This window comes from Cebus imitator, unplaced genomic scaffold, assembly GCF_001604975.1.
Source record: "Cebus imitator isolate Cc_AM_T3 unplaced genomic scaffold, Cebus_imitator-1.0 Scaffold215, whole genome shotgun sequence".
Classification (NCBI taxonomy): Eukaryota; Metazoa; Chordata; class Mammalia; order Primates; family Cebidae; genus Cebus; species Cebus imitator.
Window position 1 is genome coordinate 2179864 of NW_016107530.1, and position 25745 is coordinate 2205608.

The following is a 25745-nucleotide window of genomic DNA, read 5'->3' on the forward strand; positions in this document are numbered from 1 at the left end:
AAAAAAAAAAAAAAAAAAAAAAAAAGAAGAAAAGAAATGGCCACACACTCCTTTAAACTTGGAGTCTTCTCTCTTATTCCCCACCTTCCTCACCATCTTCCCCTAGTTCACCGTCCCCCCTGAATCTGGCTGACTCCCTTCTCCAGCTGGATGGCCATCAGAATCATTTGGGGAAGCTTTTAAGAATCTTGATGCACAGAAAATACCCCAGAATCTCTCAGGGGTGGGACCCAGTCATCAGGCTTTGAAATCGATCGATAAGAGAAAATGCAGAGTTGACAACCTGGTTTAGGTCTTAACAACGCTTGCATTATTTTAGGCAGCCCTTCCCCCAACGCACGCTTCCCGAAGCTCCTCTCATTCCCTGCTGGACAACACCTGATCTTACTGTGAGGCGTTTCATTCTTGTCCTCCCCACTAGGCTGTAAGCCCAGCAAGGGGCAGGACCAACATGGCCTCTTTTCTACTCTATCTTCAAGGCCTGAATGATTCACATGAGGCACAGTCTAGATTTGTTTTATGAATGTGGAAGTCATTTCAAGGTTGACAGGAGGCGTCCACACTTTGACCCCCTTCCCTAAACAAAATCAGTGAATACCTCTTTAAAAAATAAACAACAAAAAAACAGACTAAAAATTCTCCCATGACACTTACTCAACAGTAGCTTGCAATTCCACTAATATGATTCATTCCTTTGGATTAAAATGCTTTATCTCATTAAAATGCAAATCCAGCCTGAAAATACACCACCTTAATGGAATTAGTCATTTATACTTTGTCCTGAATGATTTTATCAGCTCTTAGTAGAGGGGCGAGGAGAAGAATTACCACTTATTGAGTGCAGCCTATGCGCCAGGTGTTTCACACATATTAGCTCATTGAATGAGGTTAAATGAGCTGGTTCTGGAAACAACTGAAGCTCAGAGAGGTTAGGGTAACACAGCTGGTCCGTGAGTCATCCCGACTGGAACTGACATCTGAGCCTGCGCGCTCTCAGCGCCTGCCTGCCTTTGGAGGAGAGAAAAGGCACAGAGAAGGGAGGAAAAATATACAGAGGACAAGCTTGGGCCTCAGGAGACCAATGTCACCTCCTCCTCCTCCTCCACGTGGCCCAGGATAGTGTTGGTCTCTGGGACTGCTGGGGCAGGAGGACTTTGGCAATGGCACCCTTGCAGGCGCTCATCCGCTCCACATTCAACCCGTTGTATAAACGGCCCAATTCTACTGTGGGGACTCTGCGTAAGGAGTTACTGTGTGCGCCGATGTGGAGGTGCTCAGCAAACGCTCTTGGAATGGATGAATGAACAGGAACAGGTAAGCTTCGTCTATCTCACACCTCTGAACCAAAGGCTAACAGAGATGCCAGGGATTCCAAAGGCCAGATTTTGTATATGCACTGGTTTAGACTTTTGCCAAATGGAGGCACAAGAAGTACTTAATTATTTTCATCACACAAACATTAGGGCAGCATAGTGCAGCCAAACTGCGTGGCTCCAGGTTGAGGGCCCTAGGGGAGTCCTAGTTCCCCATCTGGAAGCTGTGGGATCTTTGAGTGACTCAGTGTCTTCCAGTCTCAGTGGGTGACACACACCTAACAGGTTGTTTTGAAGCTTCATAAACCCTTCTCAAAGTCTGTTCTCTCCCTCCCTCAGCTGGGAGGTTTTCCCATCAGATTACTCGGCCTCACTCCAGACTCAGTGAATCAGACCCTTTGAGAGTGTATTCGGGAACTTGCATTTTATTTATTTTTATTTTTTTATTTTTTGAGACAGAGTCTAGTTCTGTTGCTCGGGGTGGAGTGCAGTGGCGTGGTCTTGGCTCACTGCAACCTCCACCTCCTGGGTTCAAGTGATTTTCCTGCCTTAGCCTCCCAAGTTGCTGGGATTACAGGTGTGTGCCTGGCTAACTTTTGTATTTTTAGTAGAGATGGGATGTCACCATATTGGCCAAGCTGGTCTCAAACTCCTGACTTCAGGTGATCCCCCTGCCTCAGCTTCCCAACGTGCTGGGATTACAAGGGTGAGCCACCGCACCTGATGGGAACTTACATTTTAAACAAGCATTCCCCACATCTTTTGGCTTGAGGCTAAAAGACTAGCTACAATCTTGCTATTCATTGTCTGGTCCCTGGACCAGCAGCATTGGCATCACCTGGGAGCTTGAGGTATGCAGTCTCAGGTCCCACCCTGTTCTTGTCAACAAGATGCCTGGGTGACCCCACTTTGAAAAGCATTGATTTTCAGAGCCCTCCAGCTCTCCCCAACCTCCTAAAGGAGTGAAGGACTTTTAGCTCAGGAGCAAGCTTTCATTTCATAAGAGGAAGGCTCACAATGCAGAGGTCTGCCTGATGGAAGCTTTTGGGGGAGGACGTTTCACCACTCAATGCTGGTTGGTGAGTGATGGGAACTAAGAGGGCAGAGCAGAATTGAGCACCTACAGAGGAAGAACCAGCAGAAACGAGGAACCTGGGAATAGAAGACAGGACCAGCCCTGCTGAAGCCCAGGGGATTTCATGAGTGAGGCTCGCCTCCCCAGTGTTAGACAGTTTGGGGAGGTTTGCTTTTTAACCTGGCAGAATTCTCAAGGGACTTAACCTTGGTGTCTAGACCTTGAGCAAAGTCAGAGACATTGTTGCTTGTGGCTGTTACCCAACAAGGGATGAAATCACACTTATGGTATAAATACATACATTTGAGATGGAGTCTCACTCCTGTTGCCCAGGCTGGAGTGCAATGGCACCATCTTGGCTCACTACAACCTCTGCCTCCCGGGTTCAAGTGGTTCTCCTGCCTCAGCCTCCTGAGTAGCTGGGATTACAGGGATGTGCCACCACACCCAACTAATTTTGTATTTTTAGTAGAGATGAGGTTTCTCCATGTTGGTCAGGCTGGTCTTGAACTCCCAATCTCAGGTGATCTGCCCGCCTCAGCCTACCAAAGTGCTGAGATTACAGGGGTGAGCCACCACGCCCGGCTGCGTGTGTGTATATATATGTGTATATATATATATTTATATATTTACAAATATTTCTAAAAAGCACCCCTGATATTGTAAAGTTTGGTGTCTGTTTATGACATAAGAGAACAACAACAAAAAAGCTAAAGAGAAAGTTCCCAAGATAAAGAATACACACAGCAAAATCTCATCTTCCAGTAAAAAATGAACTTTGACAACAAATGTGGGAAACTATTTTCTATGCACCCCTGTTAGATGAGAATCACCTCAGTGAAGGAGAGAAAAATTAGAACATTACATCGGCTTCATGGCAGCAGCCGAAGATGTTTTTGATGATCAGATAAATGTTATTTATGGACACTGAGTCCTAGTTTAAATATACCAGAAAAACTGATGTTTAATGAGCAATTTGGTGTAAAAAGACTCCCTTTTATAAAATGAATGTCAACTCTCCCATTCTCCCTGCAGTTTCTTTTTCTTCAGGAGCTTGGATATTTATATATTGCATTTGCTTAAAGCAAGTTACATCTTTCGCAGCACTGGTGTAGGAGAGCCACTTACTTGATTGTGAGTTCTCTGCCTTCCATGCTGATCATCTGTCCTTCCTATGCCCTCTTCTCTCCCCTAAAGTCTGCAGAAGTTGACTTTAGCCAAGCAGGCCAGTTGCAACCCTGTCACCACCCACAGTAGCCTTGAGCAATTCGGAACATCCCTCCCCAGCCTGCGAGGGGGATCCAGGGGAGAGTGGGGACCTGGGAGCAGGCAGTTACCTCTGCGTGTCCCCATTACCTGCCAGGTACTCAATGACTGCTGCCATGTAGACAGGGGCACCCACGCTGATCCGGTACTTGAACGTCCCTTTCTTCAGATAACGCATCAGCCTCCCCACTGGGAAGATAACACCTGCCCTGGCTGAACGGGACAGCTTGGACATTTTCTTCTTCCCGCTCCGGCCCGACATCTTGCCTCAGTTTCCCTCTCAGCTTGCTGACACAGTGGCCTCCCGGCACTAATATAATGCTGAAAAGGAAAAAAGGAAAGATGAGAGTTGAGGAAGGGTAGTTGGCAAACACCTTGGGCACAGTGGCATGGCCCTTGGGCACCACTGTGACACCTCTGACTGCCTCGGGGAGGCGGCTGAAACCTGGCTGCCACTGTAGGTGCAAGAGGCATGGAGTCAAGCCTGGGGTCTCTGAAGGGCATGGGCAAGCCCACCCACAAACATCCCTCCCTCACCAAGACAGCTTGACCTCAAGAGGAGAGGCCACAGAAAACTGTCACTGAATAGAGAGCTCTCGGTCCTGTGGTCAGATGAACAGTGATTCCCAAAGAGGTCCATTTCCTCATCCCCAGAACCTGTGAATGTTATGTTATATGACAGAGGCTTTGCAGATGGAAGTAAGCTAAGGGTCTTGAGATGGGGAGATTATCTCAGATTATCTAGTTGGGCCTAACATAATTGCCAGGGTCCTTAGAAGAGGGATGCAGGGGATCAGAGTGAGCAGTAAGAGATGTGAGAACAGAAGGAAGAGGATTCTCCCCTCAAAGCTGCCAGAAGGAATTGGTCCTGCCGATACCTTCACTTTAACCCAGTAAGACTGATTTTGCACTTCTGACCCTGAACTATAAGGGAATAAATTTGTATTGTTTTAAATCCCTAAGTTTGGGGTAATTTGTTCCAGCAACAACAAGAAAACTATTACAATTCCTCTTGGCCTACATGACTTTGCCCATTATAAAGACATACCTGAGACGAGCGACTTATAAAGAAAAAGAGTTTAATGGACCCACAATTCCATGTGGCTGGGGAGGCCTCACAATCACGGTGGAAAGTAAAAGGCACGTCTTACATTGGCACCAGGCAAGAGAGAGAATGAGAACCAAGTGAGGGGAGACCCCTTATAAAACCATCAAATCTCATGAGACTTATTCACTACCACAAGAACGGTATGGGGGAAACTGCCCCTGTGATTCAATGATCTCCCATGGGGTCCCTCCCACAACATGTGGGAATTATGGGAGCAACAATTGAAGATGAGCTTTGGGTGGGGACACAGCCAAATCATATCAGTTAGTTTCGGCAGACATAACTGAGAGCTGATGTGTATTTCCCAGGCACTTTTCTAACTCCTGCAATAATGTAGCACTCTTAGAAATGGAAACAGGCCAGGAGAGGCAGTTTTACTGAATATGCGTGGCATGCAGACAGAGCAGATGAAAGGTCAGAGTGCAGTCTGAGCTTCTGTTCCTTGGAATGGGGAATCCAGGTTGATTTTGGGGAGAAAATTCAGAGTCTGCACAAAGAGGTGAAGTCAGCACAAGGAACTAAGAGACAAACATTCACTGTTGCTTAAGGAAGCTATCTTTTGTGTGAAGATAAAATAATTCCATATTCCTGGACAGAGTCTTTGTAAGCCCACCCACAATCTAGAAAATTGTAGTAGAATTTGGGTGGGCTTGATCTGTTGGTGGACAGAGTATTGTAACTGACAAATGGAATATAATCTTCAGTAAGTAAAAGCAAATTGCAAGGGAGAAACGGTCAAGAGCAAAAAAGCAAAGAAAAGGAAAAACACATTTTCTAGGAAATGTGTTACTATATCAAAGCTCTCTTCCTCAAGGGCAATGGCATTCTCAGGGGCCATTTCCTCTGGAGATGAAAAATGAGAAAGTCAGAAACAGATTGAAATTTGTTCTATCTGTTGATCGTGGTTAGGTCATCATACCAACAGGCGAGATGGCAAAGGAAAGGAAGGCCCACGAAAGTCGCTAAACATATGACAGAAGAAGGTACTAAATGAATGCTTGGTTAATATGAAATAGATATAAACCAGGATTTACTTAATGAACAGATTTTATTGAACTGATTTCAATTTTCTAAAGCATCTGATAACTCCATTACGACCAAGGAGACTATAAAAAGCTCTGAAATTAGCAACAAACCCCCTTTTCAACAGCCACCTATCCCTGAGGTGAATAAGTCAAGTTGGGGCATTTTATTATATACTTCATATACATTATTTAAAATGCTCAAATGTGCTTACTACTCTCTACTCCCCTATTTTATATTTTATATGTCATTTTGCCATCAAAGGATGTAGCTATTCATCAGTTAGGTACAAGCAAAGATGAGAAAAGTGCCTTAGACTATTATCTTTTTGACAGCAAGGTAGAAGGATCTGATGCCATGTTGTTTTATCATGTTTCTTCATCTGGAAGAAACAAGGTCTCCCACATTTGCTGTGCTGCTGCTGTCTGTGGCTGCTCACTCTCATACCTCCACTTGTAGAGGTTTTCTCTTTGAGGAAGCAAGCAACATTTACCTAAAAGCAAGCAACTTTTAGGTAAATATATGGAGGGCCTGCTGTTAGGCAGCACTGTAGCAGGAAAGGGGAAAGAGACAGCAATGCTAAGCAGTTCCTAGCCTCACACAGCACATGTTTGCTAGCTGGGTTGTGGTGCTCTAAATGGAGGTGGCTCTTGCTATAGTGGAAGGAGCCCGGGACTGGGGAACTGCAGTCCTGAGCATAGCCCACTTCTACATAACTACAGTCATGCACCCCCAATGACTGCACATATGATGGTGGTCCCGTGAGGTCCTAATGGAGCTAGGAAATTCCTATGACCTAGTGACATCTTTTTTTTTTTTTTTTTTGAGATAGAGTCTTGCTCTGTTCCCCAGGCTGGTGGGCAGTGGTGTGATCTCAGCTCACTGCAACCTCTGCCTCCCAGGTTCAAGCGATTCTCCTGCCTCAGCCTTCCGCGTAGGTGGGACTATAGCGGTGCACCACCACACCTGTCTAATTTTTATATTTTTACTAAAGATGAGGTTTCACTATGTTAGCCAGGCTGGTCTTGAACTCCTGACCTCAGGTGATCCACCATCCTTAGCCTCCCAAAGTGCTGGGATTACAGGTGTGAGCCACTGCACCCGGACAACCCAGTGACATCTTAATGGCGTAGCACAATGCCTTACTCATGTGTTTGTGGTGACACTGATGTAAACCTGTGCTTCCAGTCATATAAAAGTGTAGCACACATAATTATGTATAGTACATAATACTTGATAAGAAATGACTATGTTACTGGTACTCCTTCTACTTATTTAAAACAAAGTTATCTGTAAATCAGCCTCAAATGGGTCTTTCAGGAGGTGTTCCAGAAGGAGGCATTATTACAGGAGATGACAGCTCCGTGGGTGTTACTGACCCTAAATACTTTTCAGTGGACAAGACGTGAAGGTGGAAGACAGTGTTGTTGATGGCTCTGACTCTGTGTAGGCCTAGGCTAATGTTTGTGTGTCTTATTTATTTTTTTATCAAAAGTTTAAAAAAGTTAAAAAAAATTTTTTTTAATAGAAAAGTGGTTATAGAGTAAGGCTATAAAGAAGGAAAATATGTGTAGCTGTACAATGCATTTGTGCTTTAAGCTAAGTGTTATTACAAAAGAGTCAAAAAGTTTGTAAAGTTGAAAAAGTTTATAAATTAAAAAAATTACAGTAAGCTAAGGTTAATTTATTATTGTAGAAAAGTATTCTCTTTTAGTGTAGCTGGCCAAGCATGGTGGCTCATGCCTGTTATCTCAGCACTTTGGGAGGCTGAGGCAGGCAGATCATGAGGTCAGGAGTTTGAGACCAGCCTGGCCAACATGGTGAAACCCGGTCTCTAATAAAAATACAAAAATTAGGTGGGTGTGGTGGCGGGTGCCTGTAATCCCAGCTACTTGGGAGGCTGAGGCAGGAGAATCGTTTGAACCCAGGAGGTGGAGATTGCAGTGAGCTGAGATCATGCCATAGCACTCCAGCCTGGGTGACAGGGCAAAACTCCATCTCAAAAAAAAAAAATTAGTGTAACTTACATGTACAGTGTTTATAAAGTCTACGGTAGCGTACAATAATGTCCCAGGCCATCACATTCACTCGCCACTCACTCACTGACTCAGAGTACTTCTAGACTTGCAAGCTCTATTCATAGCAAGGGACCTATACATGTGTACTACTGTTTACATTTTCTACTGTATTTTGCTGTGCCTTTTCTAAGCTTAGAGACACAAACACTTACCATTGTGTTACCATTGCCTGCAGTATTCAGTACAGTAACGTGTTGAGCAGGTTTGCGGCCCAGAAGCAATAGGTCATGTGATCACAGCCTGGGTGTGCAGGAGGCTGCGCCATCTAGGTTTCTGGGGTCCATTCTATGCTGTTTGCACCGTGACAAAATCACCTAATGATGCATTTCCCAGAATGTATCCTTGTCGTTAAGTGATGCGTGACTGTAGTTATGTGAGCTTCACATGTATTTGTCTGGGCCTCTGTGGCCTCATCTGTAAAACAGGGGAGGTTGCTAACATCCTTAAAGTCATTCTGCTCTTAAATCACCTGATTTTTCTGAAAGGGCCTTTTCCATGATTTTGGTAGAGAAGCTTAGGCTCTTTAAGCAGTCAGTTCTAAAGACTTAAGAGTCTACACAGGCTCATAAAGGTGCATTAGTGACCCTCCTAAGCCAATTATGTGCTTTTCTCAGTTAATGGTAAGTGGGATTGGAGGATGATTAGAAAGTCTGGTTGTCAAGAAAACCATCCGAAAAGCCCATCACAGGGTGGACGTGCTCTGTGAATATGGTGTATGCTGGCTGGTCTTAATCTCTCCCTACCATGCTTCCACCAGAGAATGCTGCATGAAGTGCAAACACTGCAAGGGCAGGACACCCCCTGTGTACACACACACACACACACACACACACACACACACTTTTCTCAAAACAGCCAGAGAATGACTAGATGTGCATGATAAAGCCACCTAGGGACTTTCCCACTATTAGCCAAGAGAAGTCACAAATTGCCCTAAAAATTGGAAATTAGGAGTAGGAGTAGAACAGAAGCAAGTGACTTAAGGGGACAGATGCCTAAAACATTCATGAAGAGGCCGGGCATGGTAGCTCATGCCTGTAATCCCTGCACTTTGGGAGGCCGAGGCGGGTGGATCACCTGTCAGGAGTTCAAGACAGGCCTGGCCAACATGATGAAACCCTGTCTCTACGAAGAATACAAAAAATTAACCAGGCATGGTGGTGGGTACCTGTAACCTCAGGTACTCTGGAGACTGAGGCAGGAGAATTGCTTGAACCCAGGAGGCAGAGGTTGCAGTGAGCCAAGATCGGGCCACTGCACTCCAGCCTGGGCAACAAGAGCAAAACACTCTGTCTCAAACACACCACACACACACACACACACACACACACACACCACTCATGAAGATAAATAGCCAAATAAGGAAAATCAAAGTAGGAACAAGTAGAGAAACATACCAGCTACACATTGTAAAAAAGTACCTAAATGTAAGAATCATCCCGAACATGGTACTTTATAACAAGGTTTTCTCTCTGTGGCTTCCAGACTTCCCTCTAGGTGAGGGCCTTAGAGGAAATCCCCCTGGGTGGGGGCGCAGCTCCTTCTGAGGTCTAAGTGTGAGATGAATTGACTTATACATGTGCTTTTAGCAGGACTGGAGAGTTCTCCTTGCCTGCCAAACCCATCTTTTCAGGTCTTGTGTGGGGTTTAAGCAGCCAGGCACCTTCTCCCAGGCCCTCGGGGACTCAGGGCTGTGAGGCCCCTGTACACTGACAGCAGGAATCGGACCACATCCCGGAATCCCTAGGGGAAGCAAGGAGGGGCTGATGGAGCTACATCTACCAGAGCCCACCCGCGGCAGGAAGTGCTGAGCCTCTGGGACCACTCCAGAGAGGACACTGCTTTCTAAAGACCACCTCTCCCCTAAGCCTGTGCTGGATTCTGCCTGGCGTTAAACGATAAATTATAACCCTGAACTTCCTTCTTGCCACCCTTTCCTCCAACTCTATTCTGTCTTGGGAAGTCAGGAGTCAAAAACTTGAATGGGTTTTTATCCACATCCTGGGAATTTGAGTCTCGGTGTAGGTCTACAGTCTAAAGAGATAAGAATTATTGCAAGGTGAAAAGTTGTTTCCTTCAGACTAGTACTTAAATGTTACCTCTGCTCTAAGATAATTTTGCTCTGATTAGGCAAAACTTAAGGACTCCGATACACTATGTTTACACGTTTGGAGAGAGAATATGGCTGGACGCGGCTCTTGGTGTGCTCAGACACACCGTGTGGGCGTCCCCTGGAGGCCACGCGGCTCTGTTCGGGTGGCTCCATCCTCCCAGATGCACGCGGGATATAGAGAAAACCAGACACCCTGTACCTGCAGTGCACCTGTCCTTTGATAGCAGAAAGATCAAGGTATACAGTCTCATAATTACTGGCAGGGTGGATCAGAGCATTTTAAGCATGTTAGCGGTGGGAAACAGAGAGGTAAAACTCCAGACTCAAAGAAGAGGGAGAATACAGGGCTCCTGCTTGTCCGCCACCCCACGGAGAAGAGCAGGGGAAGCACATTGCTGGTGTTGTGTGCTGGAGAAGAGGGCATATTCAGACTCTGTTGTTTCAGGATTTATTTCCAGGTTTGGCATTTAAGCCCATAATAACACCAACAGGTTAGATTTTATAGATGACACCAGGTAAATATGAAATTGCAGCATTGACTCAGACATGGGCAATAAACTCACACCAGACTATTCAAATAACTACTGTATTTCACTGATTTTATGATGCACTTTTATTTTTTAACATTTTACTGTCTCTAGAAGTCAATATGTATCTTGCAATCGATAGCATCATAGATTCAATGTAAGACAGTATTTATGGAGCATTTATTATTGAACAAGAAACTACATTCGATGTTAAATTTACATGACCCTTGTCCTATAATATTTTCCTATGAAGTTGCCTGACAGACCAAAACGAAGTTTCAAATAGATGTTAGAGCCATGGTTCCCAAACTGTGCACCAGGATACACTGGGGCAATCAGCAAACCCACAGGAGCGCTGCAGGAAGGTTTAAGCTTTCCCTTGAAAACAGCCATGGAACCCCACCACTACCAACTCCCAATGGCTTCAGTTTCAACAGTAGGGTACACTAAGTTCCTTTTGATGATACCATTTTTTTTTTTCTTGCAAAGCTGGATTTTTGACTGTTGCTGTGATTAACAGCAAGTGTCGGGTAAAAGTAAATACAGAACCGAAAATGAGGGTGTCCAATCTGACTCCAAGCTTGATTACCTGTGCAGTGCCCAACAGCTGTACACATCCTACTTGTAATTCATTGCAGTTACTTAAGAATAAAATAAAAATACTTTTTTCTTTTAATTCATACATATTATTTTCCCAAACGGTTAGTACAGTGTTAGAACATGAATACGTATTAAGTTGTTTGGGTCTAAACACTTCACAAATGGAACAGGCAGGCATCTGCTCTGCTCTGGTGGTATCAAGAACATGCTGGAGACACTAAGAACTCTGAGCAAGTGAGGGAACTTCTGTGTCAGGGCCCACCACCAACAAGCTGAAACCTACTTCTGTCTTCCTCCAGGTTACCCTGAAGCAAGGAAAATAAGAAAGGTAAAGAAGTTATTTAAATATTTTGAGCTTATCTTTAAATCTAAGGAATATTTGCACATAATAAGAAAAAGCAAAAAGGAATGAAAATGTATAAAATGAAAAGCAACAGTTTCTCACTCATCTGTCTCATTTATAGAGACAAGTACAGGCAACAAGTGTTAATTTCAGTTCTAGTGGCCAACTCCAAAACTCTCATGTCTATACCCCCACTTGTTGATCTGTTTTCAGTTCTAGACAGTCTCTATCTGTGCCGTACCCCACCTTCCTCCTCCCTTTTCAATTGTTGACAGTTCCCTTTCCAGTTTTATTTCCTCCATTGATTGCCTTGGAAACTTTAAGTAACATTGTACCCTCCAATCCCTGTTTCTCACGTCATCAACTTTGGGCATTATCTCTCATATCCTCGTCATATGAGACGAGGATATGAGCCCTTCACCTTCCCCTGGTCCTCTCCTCCCTATATCAGCTTCCTAAACTCTACTTCGTCTTCGATACTTTCTGTTGTCCTAGTTCATAACATTTATATTTTATTCCATAATCACAAAATCATCCACATTTTGACTCTAGATTTATTTTGAAGGTTAAATGCCATTTACATGGTTAAGACTTTCTAAATATTGCTCCCTGCAGTTGAGTATAGTGCTAGGATCACATTTGTAAATATTCTCTGCAGAATCAAGTGTGATGCTAGCATCACAGTTCCATCCCGTGGTCCAGCACTGGAATCCTTGAGTCCTCACGATGAATTTTTTTTTTTTTTTGTTCTGAAAACCTGATCTTCAAAATCATTCTGCATTTTCTGTGACTTCACATTTGGACCACATCTTTCTTGCATAGCTTCCTTTCTAACCCTGAAGTCACTAATTATAGTTGATTCTCAATATATAGGGTAGTCATGTTCTACAAAGTAGCCGGAAACACAGAATTGGTAAAAACTGAAAAATTGCTCTTAGGGGAAATACAGAGTTAGGCTCCTGCAAGCCTCTGGTCACATCTCATCAGCTAATCAATACTTAACCTTGTTTCATGTGTGTTTATGTTCAGGACACCTTGTTTAACAGATATTGTTGATTCATTAACATTGAGCTCAACGGCCAACAGCACTGTAACACATGCCTGAATGAAGCTTACACATCATGGACTTCTTGCACTTAGGAATGCTAGATATCACTTCAGCACTATACCTGGGGGCCATTCTAAACAGCAAAATCACCATAAAAAAAAAAAGCACAAACATGCAAAAAACATGGCACTAAATAGGGCATGGAAAGGGCACTAGACTGTAGTATGAGCTGAAACAAGAAGGCAGTCAGTCACCTGGTGCAACCTCAGCTGGGAAGGTGTGCTTGTGGCGGCTAAGAGGTTTTGCTGCTCTGTGCACGTGCATGTCCTAGAATGACCGGGAAAGTGCCGCAAGTATTGATTTTGGGGGTTCCAAATACATTTAGCATGTAGGCAAATTCACAAATAGGAATACGGACTGTATTTTTCTGTGTTGACAAAAGATGTTCCTTTACCATGTCCTCAAAATCACTCAGCTTCTCAATTGCATTGTTCTTTGCAGAGGCCCCATTCTTTCCAGAGAACCCTTTGCAGAGGATTTATTCTGAAAGCCCTCTGACCTCCAGCTCCAATTTCTAATGGGAGTTATTTTAGCCAGCAATCATCCTGGGACTGGTCTTTCCAGGACCTATCCTCTCTGTTCATCCTTGGCCCTATGACTTTCTCTCTCTTGGTTTTCTCCCTTGTTTTGTTGATATCCACCTGATGTCACTCTTCAAAAACAGGACAGGGAAGTAAACTTTCTTTCTTAGTAAACTCTTTCCTTTCCTTTCCTTTTCTTTCTCTCTCTCTTCCTTCCCTCCCTCCCTCCCTTCCTTCCTTCCTAGCCTGCCTGCCTTCTTCCCTCTCTCCCCTCCTCCCTCTTCTTTTCTCCTTCCTTCCTTCCTTCCTTCCTTCCTTCCTTCCTTCCTTCCTTCCTTCCTTCCTTCCTTCCTTTCCTCCCTCCCTCCCTCCCTCCCTCCCTTTCTTCCTTCCTTCCTTCCCTCCTTCTCTTTGACCTCCTGGCCTGAAGCAATCCTCTACCTCAGCCTCCTGAATAGCTAGGACTACAGGTGTGTACCACACCCAGCTATTTTTTTCTTTTTGTACCTCTTTGTAGAGTTGGGGGTCTCGCTATGTTGCCCAGGCTGGTCTGGAAGTCCTGGCCTCAAGAGATCCTCCCACCTCAGCCTCCCAAAGTGTTGGCATTACAGGCATGAGCCAACACATCTGGCCTAAACTTTGTTTTCTTACACAAACATAACTACCTTATTTGAGTGATCTTTAGGGTATCATTTAGTGGGGATTATCATTTTTAGTGTCAAAATCATTTTGCTTCAATATTTTGAAGTCATTGCCAAGCCCCCTTCGCCCTGCTCGGCATTTGGCAATAAGTTGGTTCAACCTGAAAACTTATGATTTTTATAACATGGAATTTTTTTCTATTATGTATTTGATTATCCCTCCCCACTTAGTCCACTGCCATTTTCTTTATTTCTCCCAATACCCCCTTTATTTGTCTCTTACTGAGATTCCTGTAAACCAGGTATTACATCTCCTGGATTAATATTCCAAGTCTCTTATTTTTTTTCTTCTATTTTTTTCTTCAGTCTTTATCTAATTTTGGTAATCATATTTTTAATTTCCAAGAGCTTTTTTTTGTTCTCCAATTATTCCTTTTTTATAGCATTCTGTTCTTTTATGAATGCACCATGCCTTCAAATCTCTCTGAAACTAATTATAATAAATTTATCTTCTGTTCTCTAAATTGTTTTATCAGGCAATTGTTCTATTTATTGATTGGTTGATTTTCATCTTTCATGTTGGCTTTTCTTAAATGTCTGGTGATCTTTGGTTATGCATTTGTATTTAAGAAAGAAGGACAAGGCTGGGCGAGGTGGCTCATGCCTGCAATTCCAGCACTTTGGGAGGCCAAGGTGGGCAGATCACTTGAGGTAAGGAGTTTAGACCAGCTGGGCCAAATGGTGAAACCCAGTATCTACTAAAACTACAAAAATTAGCGGGACTTGGTGGCCTGTAATCCCAGCTACTCAGGAGGCTGAGGCAGGAGAATTGCTTGAACCTGGGAGGTGGAGATGGCAGTGAGTCAAGATCGTGCCACTGCAATGATCTTTTTTCAAGTACTCCAGCCTGGGCAACAAAGTGAGACTCTGTCTCAAAAAAAAAAAAAAAAAAAAAAAAAGAAGGACAAGGTTGTTGATTATAGGCAGATAGAAGAGCTTGCTTCAACCATTGGTAGGCATGCTTCCTGTTTGGGACCTCTGGGTGTGTGTGCAGGGCATGCCAATTAGCAGGCATGGCTTTAGGGTGTCCAGTTAGGAACTAGTTAGTTGCATTAGTCAATTTTCACGCTACTGATACAGACACACCCGAAACTGGGAAAAAAAAGAGGCTTCATTGGACTTACAGTTCCACATGGCTAAGGAGGCCTCAGAATTACGGTGCGAGGCAAAAGGCACATCTTACATGGCAGCAGCAAGAGAAAATGAGAGGAAGCAGAAGCAGAAACCCTTGATATCCATCAGGTCTCGTGAGACGTATTCACTATTACGGGAACAGCAAAGGAAATTCCAGCCCCTGTGAGTCACCTCCCCCTGGGTCCCTCCCACAACATGTGGAATTCTGGGAGATACAATTCAAGTTGAGATGTTGGTGGGGACACAGCCAAGCCATATCAGCAGGCATAGCTTTAGGGTGTCTAGTTAAGAACTGAGAACCCCCAAATGTCAGAATGAGGGAGGAACTTTATTTTGTGGAGTGATATCCATCCTAGAAATTCTACATATACCTTGTAGTTTTTTTATTTTTATATTTTTTAAGACGAAGTTTGCTCTTGTTGCCCAGGCTGGAGTACAGTGGCTGATCTCAGCTCACTGCAACCTCTGTGCCACCAACCCCCTGGCCCCGTTCAAGTGATTCTCCTACCTCAGCCTCCCAAGTAGCTGGGACTACAGGTGCCTGCCACCACGCCTGGCTAATTTTTGTATTTTGATAGAGATGGGGTTTTGCCATGTTGGCCAGGTTGGTCTTGAACTCCTGACCTCAGGTGATCTGCCCGCCTGAGCCTCCCAAAGTGCTGGGATTACAGACATGAGCCACCTGGCAGGTTTCTTGTAGTTGTTTTATTGCTTTAGAGAACTCTCAGATTGTTAGTTTGAGGGCTAAACACCAAATTGCTGGGAACTCTTCCAGTAGTATAGGAGGGAGAAAGGACAATTGATGGAGCTGTCCTGGAAACAGACCTTCAGTGAGTCCCCACTTCTCACCCTCCCCACCTTCCCTGCAGTTCCCTCTTGCCTTTGCTCTCAGTTGTGGCTTCCCCTGTGACGTACATATGCTCTTATGCACTTTCAGTCTTCTGGAAATTTCTTGAAATCTCCCATCTGCTGATGGCTAACATCAGGGCCAGCCCCTGGCCCTCTGTTATTGTTTATTTTATTTGTACTTCTTTACCATTATTTCTGTGGCTCTGGAGAGGAGGGGGTTGAAAGAAAGCACATGTGCTCAGTCCATCATTTTGAACTGGAAACTGAAAATGTCATTTTAACAAATCTCATTTATGGATCAGCCTAGAAATGAGTATGCTGCTGAAGAGAAATAGCTCAACTGTTTTATAATTGAGTAATAATGTAATGTTAAAAAGTTAAGATCACCTTCATCACCAGATGAGTCACTGAAAATGAACGGATCTTGAGATAATTGAATATAAAATTTTGCATCAATAGATGATAAAGAGTCCTTAATAAAATAGAATCCAACTCAGTGTGTCTGTATTTGCACAATTGCAGCATGTGAGATTCCCATAAACAATATTTAAAATTAAACTGTGATCCCAGGGGGAGCAGAGGAAAGACGGGCGATCCCTTAGCACGTGCCCTTATTGAATGAGTTGGTTTTGGTGAGAAACAGGAAACTCTACTTAACACCCTATGGCCTTCATCAAAAGACAAAATAGTCTGGTTTCTTTCAACCAATATTTTCTTTTTATTCAAATAATTTCTTTTTGAAATATAAAGAGCTGACAACCAGTGGGCCATATTTTACACCTCAACTTCTCAACATTTTAATTTTTTTGTAAACTGAGGAGGGCTGGAACACACCCTTGGCCAGCCAGAAAGGTAAGGTGGGCCACTATTCGCCTCCAGCATCTGATTTTTTATTTTAATTTTTTTGTTTCTGTTAATTTTTTTATTTGGTTACATGAGTAAGTTCTTTAGTGGTGATTTGTGAGATTTTGGTGCACTGAACCTGATTTGTAGTTTTTTATCCCTCACCCCCTTCCCACCTTTCCCATGAGTCCCCAAAGTCTATTGTGTCATTCTGATGCCTTTATACCCTCATAGCTTAGCTCCCACTTATGAGTGAGAACATACAACAGCATCCTGACTTAAATGACCATTTTTTCCTACAGTCAAGCTTCTGCAAGGAGCCTTTTGAAAAGAGAGAGCAGTCAGTAATTTGAGGATTGGGAGCTGTAATTATAGGCCAGGGTGTCACAGGTGGGGTTTGGTCTTACCAATGAATCACCTTGACAAAGGATCTAGAATCACAAGACAGCTTATTTTAAAGCACTCTTTCGGATCATTCTCTTCAGAAGTATGCAAATCAAAATGCTTTCATCATACATTATTTTAAATCTAGAAATAAGAGACCTTAGAGCTTTTTAATGATGGAATTGAAATTAAAAAAAAAATTTAAACATTGTTTTCATGAACATGAAATTCACAGTGTCATCCCTAATGGACTCGTGTACTGTTTTAAGATTGCTGAAATTTATTCAATTTATTCATTTTTATCCCTGTATTGTGCTTCAGAATATTTTATATTGTAAATATTTATGAAAAGTGATGGAGACACTGCAGTGAAGCATCTTTACTCTGTCAGTTCAGAATAATCCTTTGGGAGAATAAATTGAGATGAAATAAAACAAAACTAGGTAGCAAATGAGGGGATTCAATATAAAATATATTAACTATACATAGAAATATATTTTAAAGGGTATGAAAAAAATCTTAGCTTCCCACCTAATAGAGTTTGACTGTTTTTTTTTGGTGTGTTACCCTAAGTACTGTATTAAAATAATAATAGTTTGTTAGCATTATTTGGTAGTTGTAAAAACCATTTTCAGTAATACAAGCTAAATCACTGGGTCTATTACACTTCCATTTATGAACTCCAAGGGCAAATCATTATTGTACAAGTAATACTTTCCAAACCATTTTCTTTCAAGGCCACCTTTAAGTGAATGAGAATAGTCAATAATTTTATCGTCCTATATGTTAAAGCACATTAACAATTTATAGTGTAAAGGGCTATATCAAATGCAGCTTCATCAAAATGACATGCCGATCAAATTAACCAAATTAACCAACCATGAATGTTAGAACCAAGCATTAATCCAATTTATTTAAATTATGCTATTGGATAACAAATCATTCCCTTTTAAAATAGTGTTTCAAGTCTCGTCGTGGAGGGGGAAGTATGACTGCAGGCTCATTCTTTGTAATTCAGAGACAGAGCATGTGCGGTCACTCTAGAGGAGTGTGACAAGGGGTGGCGGCATTTATGGGGCCGATTTAGGATAGCTGTTGCTACTGCAGGATACTGGGACATTTTAACATGCTTTGTTGTCTCTGCTGAACTTGAGCTATGGTTGTTTTAAAAGAGAGAAAAGCAGAAGTTGTTGATCTATACTGTAGGTTGCTTCTTTATTATTAGCCTTACGCTATTTTCTAATATAAATATGTTTGGCCACCTGTGGTACTTGGATGAGATATGAATAAACATAATTTTAGTTTTCTTTGACTTTGGGTTAGCAATGCATTCCTGCAGAAAACCAACCAGAAAATGAACCAGTTTGCCTTTCCGAATGTATTCATTCACAGAAAACAAAACAAAAACACCCCCAGTGGGTCCAACCTGGTCCTTTCTTGCCTTTTTGTTCTTCGAGGCCTGACAAATAGGAACAGTGGGATTCCCATAAACAATATTTAAAATTATACTGGGATCCCGGGAGGGAGGAGAGGAAAGAAAGAAAAACTCCTTAGCTCATGCCCTTGTTGAATGGTTTTGGGGAGAAAGAATAAACTTTATGTAACATGCTGACGGCCTTCATAAAAAGACAAGGTAGTCTGGTTTCTTTAAACCAGTATTTTCTTTTTCTTTTTTTTTTAGACAGGGTCTCTGGCACCCAGGCTGGAGTGCAGTGGCCCAATCATAGCTCACTGCAGCCTTGACCTCCTAAGCTCAAATAGCCCTCCTACCTTAGCTTCCAAAAGTGCTGAGATTATAGGCATGAGCCACTGAGCCTGGCCTGACCAGTATTTTCTTTTAATTTAAATAAACTCTTTATCAAGTATAATAGTAGGAAAACTATCTTGTTTTCTGCAAATCTAACAGATCCAAATTAGTAGTGCAGTTTATGGTTATAAGCAGTGCCTTCTTTACTTCCCCGAGCAGGGCACTGGCTTTGTCTGAGCCAAGATAACTTCCCAGGTGGGAGTGGGGGTGTGTGGGAGCACCCTTAGGGGCCAGATGAATGTCTCAGTATCAGAGAGCAGCTGGGCTGTACACCTTGGTGTGCCCGATCCACCAGGGGCTTCCAGAGACATCCGTGTTTGCTAAGCAACTCAGTACATCAGTGGGGCCAGTTGTCTGCCCTTAAAGCTAGAGCAACAGACTGTTCTGGAACCCCTCTTCCTCCATCCTTTCCTCTGCCTGCACCTCCCTACCCAGTTTTTCTTGCTGTCTGTCCTTTTTTCTTTTTCTTTTTTTAGACAGAGTCTTGCTCTGTCTCCCAGGCTGGAGTGCAGTGGTGTGATCTTGGCTCACTGCAACTTCTGCCTCCCTGGTTCAAGCAATTCTCCTGCCTCAGCCTCACAAGTAGCTGGGATTACAGATGCCCACCACTGCGCCCTGCTGATTTTTGTATTTTTAGTAGAGATAGGGTTTTACTATGTTGGCTAGCTGGTCTCCAACTCCTGACTTCAAGTGATCTGCCCGCCTCAGCCTCCCAAACTGCTGGGATTATAGTTGTGAGCCACCATCCCCGGCCTTGCTGTTGGTGCAGGACGGACAGCAGGTGGCTGCACTGTGGGAAAAGTGGCTTGGGTCTTTTGCTGCATCTCTGTGTTCTGTGCTGCTGACAGGCAGTGCTCCTCCCTGGTTATGCATGTGTGGGTCCCCTGTAGCTCCCGGTCCCAGCATGTTGTATCAGCTGCTTCAGCTAAGGGCTACCACTGGCCACACCACACCACATCATCTCCTCTGTGGGTGAAACCTGCCAAAGTTCAAGCGGACATCAAGGTGGTAGAATGGAAGATGCGGTGGACCATAGGGAGGGAGTCTCCAGTTTGGCTGTGACTAGCTGTGGCCTGTAGGCAAATCTGTAGACCTCTTAGGGCTTACCCTTTTGCTTGAACAAAAATTTGTAGGAGGCCAGACGTGGTGGCTCACGCCTGTAATCCCAGCACTTTGGGAGGTGGATGTGGGTGGATCACTTGAGGTCAGGAGTTTAAGACCAGCCTGGCCAACATGGTGAAACCCTGTCTCTACTAAAAACACAAAAATCAGCCCAGTGTGGTGGCGCACATCTGTAATCCCAGCTACTTAGGAGGCTGGGGCAGGAGAATCACTGAACGCGGGAGGCAGAGGTTGCAGTAAGCCAAGAACACACCACTGCATTCCAGCCTGTGCAACAGAGTGAGACTCTGTCTCAAAAAAAAATTTTTTTTTTTTTCTGTAAGCTCCAATATATAAGACAGATGGAAGGGGAGCTGTCCTGGCTGGCTGGAGTGGGCAGGGGCCTGGGAACTTCAGCAGCTTGGTTCCCACCTTTCCTGCCTTGGGCCTGCAACAAGTGCTGGCTTCTGTGGGGCCCCACCTGAGAACCCTTGCACCTTCTCACCTCTGAGGTCCTCTCCAACCTGTAAGATGCTCAAAATATGTCCCCTCTGAGCCCCAACTGTCACTTACATTCACAGAGGTGGAGCAACCAGGAGAGATAAGTCATATCCGCAGGATCTTTCCTTTGAAGTCGCTATTTCATCACCCAGGATAACCACAGAAAAGAAAAACTGGACCTGAGAGAATCGGTTTGATTTTTCTATCCAGGACTGCCTTTTCTCCACCCCAAGACAATAATCTGCAGTGTTTGCCACGGAACAGCTGAGGTGAAAATTCAGTTTAGTGGTGATGGGGCAGGTGGGGGGACTTAGGCCAATGATCACTTCATTGAAATTCTGCAAGAAAGCTCAATTTGGAAGTTTACCAACCCAGTGAATTACCACCTGACCTAAACGTTTATGTGGCATATTGCATAAGTTATTGGGGTTTGCCTCTTTGTGGTCTACCACCACTGTTTAATTTTAATGGTCTCATTGAGCAGTGAAGGCAGCAATGCAAAATACAAGTTACAAAATTCTGGGTGTACACACACACACACACACACACACACACACACCATTGTCATTGCCAGCCCAGCCAGCACAGGGCCTGGGTTCCAGGGTACGTTTGATTTTATCTTATGCTACTTTTATCCTGTTGTCATAGAAATATCCCAAATTTAAGCATCTAAACTCTATCATCAGGACTGCCTTTGATATCCAGAAACAACCCCCAAATCTTTGACCAGATCCTGTGTTGTAACTTTGTGTAAAGAAACGTGGTCAGTGTCTCTAACTCTTCTGACATCACCGAGTTAGCTGGAGTAGATGTCTGTACCCCGGTGGTCTTTGCATATTTCCATACACATTTCTGTCAAAGCATGAGAATTTTGACTTGAATTACTTACTCCATTCCAAGTCCAAATTGGCAATGCCAGTCAAATAAATCGGGGAAGTATGATGGATGGTGAGATGGATAAATGAACAGTAAGGGCTTCAGAGAAACCACCAAATTTATCTTATTTAATACTTTGTGACAAGACAGTTTAAAATACAGAGTTCTGTGGCTCAGTCTCATATTCTTCCTTTCATTTGTCATAGTCAGATAAAGTAGTGAAACAAATCAGTTTTGAAAATAAAAATTTGCATCCACAAATATTAAGCTGAATGTCATCTGAGAATCATTGGAAAGCTAGCAGCTCCTTGTTCTTACCATGTGGGCATAAGGATGTAGGGCTTTGGGGTCAGGCTGCTGGGCTTGGAGTTCCTTGTGTGGTGACTTTGGGCATGTTCTTCACCTCCCTTTTCTTTTCTGAGATGGGTGTAGTTATATTATAGTACCTACTTATAGGACTGCTGTCAGAATTAAATGAGTTAATACATGTAAGGTGCTTGAAAAGTACCTGGCGGGTAGTAGACATTTAATAAGCATTAACTACTTTGATTTATTTCCACAAAAGAAACCATTATGGAGAACTACTTTCCTGAAATGCAGTCTGACATTTTCTTGGGCATATTTCTGCCTCTTGTCCCTCTATTTCAAAACCAAGTGCTACAATTACTACAGTGCTTGAGGTTGTGTGTATGAGGAGCAGGTGTAAAGGGGTAGTAATGAAAGTTTAACTCTCGGAAAACCCCGAGAGCCATCATCTACTGAGAACCCTCATGATGGCAAATAGTTTTGTTTTTCCCAAGGCTGGGCACTTTCAGATCCCCTCAGTCTAATCCTGTATTCTCCAAATTCCATCTGCCTGGTAATTCATAGTCATTGCAATGTTGGAAATCACAGGATTTCACAAAATCATGACCTAAAACTGAAAGGGACTTGAGTGATCAATCATTCAGCACTCTCCCGCCCCCCAAATATAGCTACAACGAAAGGAATGGCTTGGAGGGGAGTGTGCTCATTGAATGACTTGTCCATGGACTGTGAGACCAGACTAGAACCAACCCCTTTACCCCAGTTGCTGCAACTGAGCTGTACTTCCGACATGCTGTTTCATGTTTTACCCCCAGATGCCACCTAGCATTTAGTGTTAGGTCACAGTCGTATTCAATAAATATTCCTTCAATAAAGGTATGAATAAATGACACCAGCCTTAAATATTTTGTTTTAAAAAGTCCCTTTTGTGTTTTTTTGGGGGAAATAAATTATCCTCCCAAAGACTTATCTTTTCGTCCAATCTGATTCCCAATATACATCCCAGTGTATATTGGGGAAAAAATTATATCTTCAAGCTTTCACTGTATTCCTTTTAAAAACATGATCTTCCAATACCATATTAGAACTCACATACTTCTCTACTGGTTTTTTTTTTCTTTTTTCTACATATCTAAGATAGGCACAGACTCATGCAATAAAAAAACATTGTGAGGGTTCTTTTAGTTCACCCTTCAACCTGAACCTTGGCAGGGCAGGCCAGGCCGGGACTCTTAGCCTTGCAAGAGAATCTCATAATCATGTTAAAGAAAGAGGACTAGCTAGAACACAGGATTGGCATCAAGCTTCCTTCCACTAGCCTGGCTCCCTCACCCCCGTCTGCATCCAAACCCTGCCACGTTCCCTACGAAGCCTAGCCCAACACCCTCCCTTCAAGTCCAAAACTCTCTTCTCCCTTTACAAATTGTTGTAGTAATGTTTTTGTGACTTTCATTGCGTATTATCAACCACTTTTAAATTATTACTTGTATTTAGTTATCCAAGCAAGACATACATTAATTCAAATTACAGAACTTGGCTGTGCACGGTGGCACACGCCTGTAATCCCAGCACTTTGGGAGGCTGAGGTGGGCAGACTGCCTGAGCTCAGGAGTTCAAGACTATCCTGGCAACATGGTGAAAACCCATCTCTACTAAAATACAAAAAATAAGCCGGACGTGGCAGCACAAGCCTGTAGTCCCAGCTACTGGGGAGGCTGAGGCAGGAGACAGAAGTTGCAGTGAGCTGAGACTGCGCCACTGCACTCCAGCCTGGGGAACAGAGTGAGACTCCATCTCAACAAAACAAAACAAAACAAACAAAAAAACAAATTATAGAACTTCAAATGTTATTTATCTAAGATAGGCACAGACTCATGCAATAAAAAAACATTGTGAGGGTTCTTTTAGTTCGCCCTTCAACCTGAACAATGGTTACGGATGGGTATTAAAGATAGGGCTAAAGCCCTTCCTGACAATTCTTCTAGTTTTTGTCTCTTTTAGTGGGCATCTTCTACACTTTTCTGTCCATTTTGTATGCATTTTTACTTATAGAAATTTATAATTTTATTTTGTTTTTATATCAATAGTACCATATAGTATGTACTATTCTGCAATTTGCTTTTTTCATTAATAGTCTATCTTGGTGATCTTTTTCTGTTTTGATATATACAGATCTGCTTCATTCTTTTGAACTGCTGCCTAATATTCTAGAAGACAGATGCACCAGAGTTTATTTAGCCATTCCCTGTTGATGACTGTTAGGCTGTTTTCTTCTTCAGAACGACCAAAATTGCAAGGAACATCCTTATACATGCTGAGCTCGTGTATGCCTCCTTCTTTGGGTGACATACTGAGAAATGGAATGCTCGGTCGCAGAATGTGCATATTATTAATTTTAGAGTGTCAAACTGCTCTTTCAATTGGTTATATCAATTTACACATCAGTCAGCAGTATAGGAAAGTACCGGTTTTCCCACTAGCTTGCCAAAATCACTTTTTACCTTGTTTTACCTGCATGTATATTTTATCTCCTCGGCTTGGGGTTGTAAGCTTTATGAGAGAGAGGCCCATGACTCCCTCATATTTTGTTTCTTTCCCTGTCTAGAGATGTTTAAGAATTGGTGTATACTCAAGAGTCTGAGACAGGAGGATCCATTGAACCCAGGAGTTTGAGACCAGTCTGAGCAATATAGCAAGATACCCCCATCTCAAAACAACAAGGAAACAAACAACAAAAGAATTGGAGCTCAGTAAGTGTTTGTTGAAACTCTAACCACGAGTTCTTTGTTAATCTCTGTGCAACATACTTTCCATTTACCAAGACTGCATCTAACTTGGAGGCTATTTCTTAAGGTTGAAAAACATTCTTAAGAAAGTTGGCTGAATTTTTGCACATCCCTCCCCTGAACAAGTTACAGATATCTTTCATTTAAAGTTGCCTGAGACAGGTCTCACCTCCTGTTCTGCTGGCAGGAGGCAGTGAAAACAGATGTGGTTGTTTCAGACAATAGCTAGCAGGGTGTCCCACCCACTGGGAAACGGCAGACCAGAGGCGCCTTAAAAACCCTGGGAACCAGACAGAGGATGGAATGGAGAGGGAGTCGGGTCAGAGTGCTTGGGGCATTCTGGATCCAAAGAGGTAATTTCTTTTATGGAGTTTTGATTAGAGGAAACCACTAATAATGTGTAAAGTTTGACGATTAATTAATGGATCCAGGTGAGGTGTAACTATGGTAGGGTAGGAAAAACGGGACAAGAGGAGAACTGGGCATATTTTAAAAGGAAATTTAGCTACAGGAAAGAGGGGTTATGAAGATGCGAATTATGCGACTCAAGATAAAGTTTTCCACCGCGAAGCACCTCATATATTTTTATGATAATCTTAGGCTAAAATAATTCTAAAAATCACCAGCATGTTTCCAAATCTTGGAGCTCTGAACACTTAGTTTGAAAATACGAAGAGTTTTAAAACGGATTGAGAATTATGTGTAGCTTAGTTTGTGGTTCAGAATATCACAGACGAAGGCACGTTTCTCGATCTTAATAATGCTTTCTTTTTCTCTCACCTATTGAACCGTTTCAGTAGCAACTGTGCAGCCCAGGGAGGGGACAATTGGATTTCAAAACAAACACAAATGAGAAAAGTGAGGAAACCATTTGCCGTGGTGGATTGATCGCCCCTAGGGGATCCTGGGGTCTGTGGGGCTTAGAACTGGGTCCTTGTTTTGAATTCCCCTGAGCTGGACAGAGGCTGGATGGTCACCTTCTGTCCCAGCGCTGCTGTGATAGGGGAACTGGCCTTATAATAAGGGCTGCGGAGCTGCGGCTCCCCATCGCGCCCCCTCAAACACTCAGGGCCCCGCGCTTTGGGTTCTCAGCCCATTTCTTCTGGCCCCTTTCTTCCCTTCACTCATCCAGGGCCATTGCCAAAAAACCCAGGCAGGGATCAGGCCTCAGTCAGGCCCACGGAGGCCCCTTGCAGGCGATGGGAAACTCCTGGAGGATGCTCATTTGGCCCTTGGGAACCAATGTCCCTTTGGCCATTGTTGTAAGGAACAAAGAGGGCAGGAGCCGAGGGCGCCCCCCTGAGGAAAGGCGGGGGAGGACACCCACGGGCGATCAGGGGTGGGCTGCCCGGGCTGGGGTTGGGGTGCGCCGGGGCTGCAGG

At 43.4% G+C, this 25745-nt stretch overlaps 1 protein-coding gene across 1 annotated transcript in view; it reads right to left on the minus strand.

The window, feature by feature from the left end:
- The window catches only part of LOC108318111 (core histone macro-H2A.2), a 58573-nt gene that overhangs the window by 31685 nt on the left and 1143 nt on the right, over positions 1-25745 (minus strand). Inside the window, exon 2 of the mRNA XM_017548887.2 lies at positions 3745-3975. Coding sequence (XP_017404376.1) covers positions 3745-3916 — 172 coding nt within the window. The 5' untranslated portion in view covers positions 3917-3975. The remainder of the gene's footprint in view (positions 1-3744; positions 3976-25745) is intronic.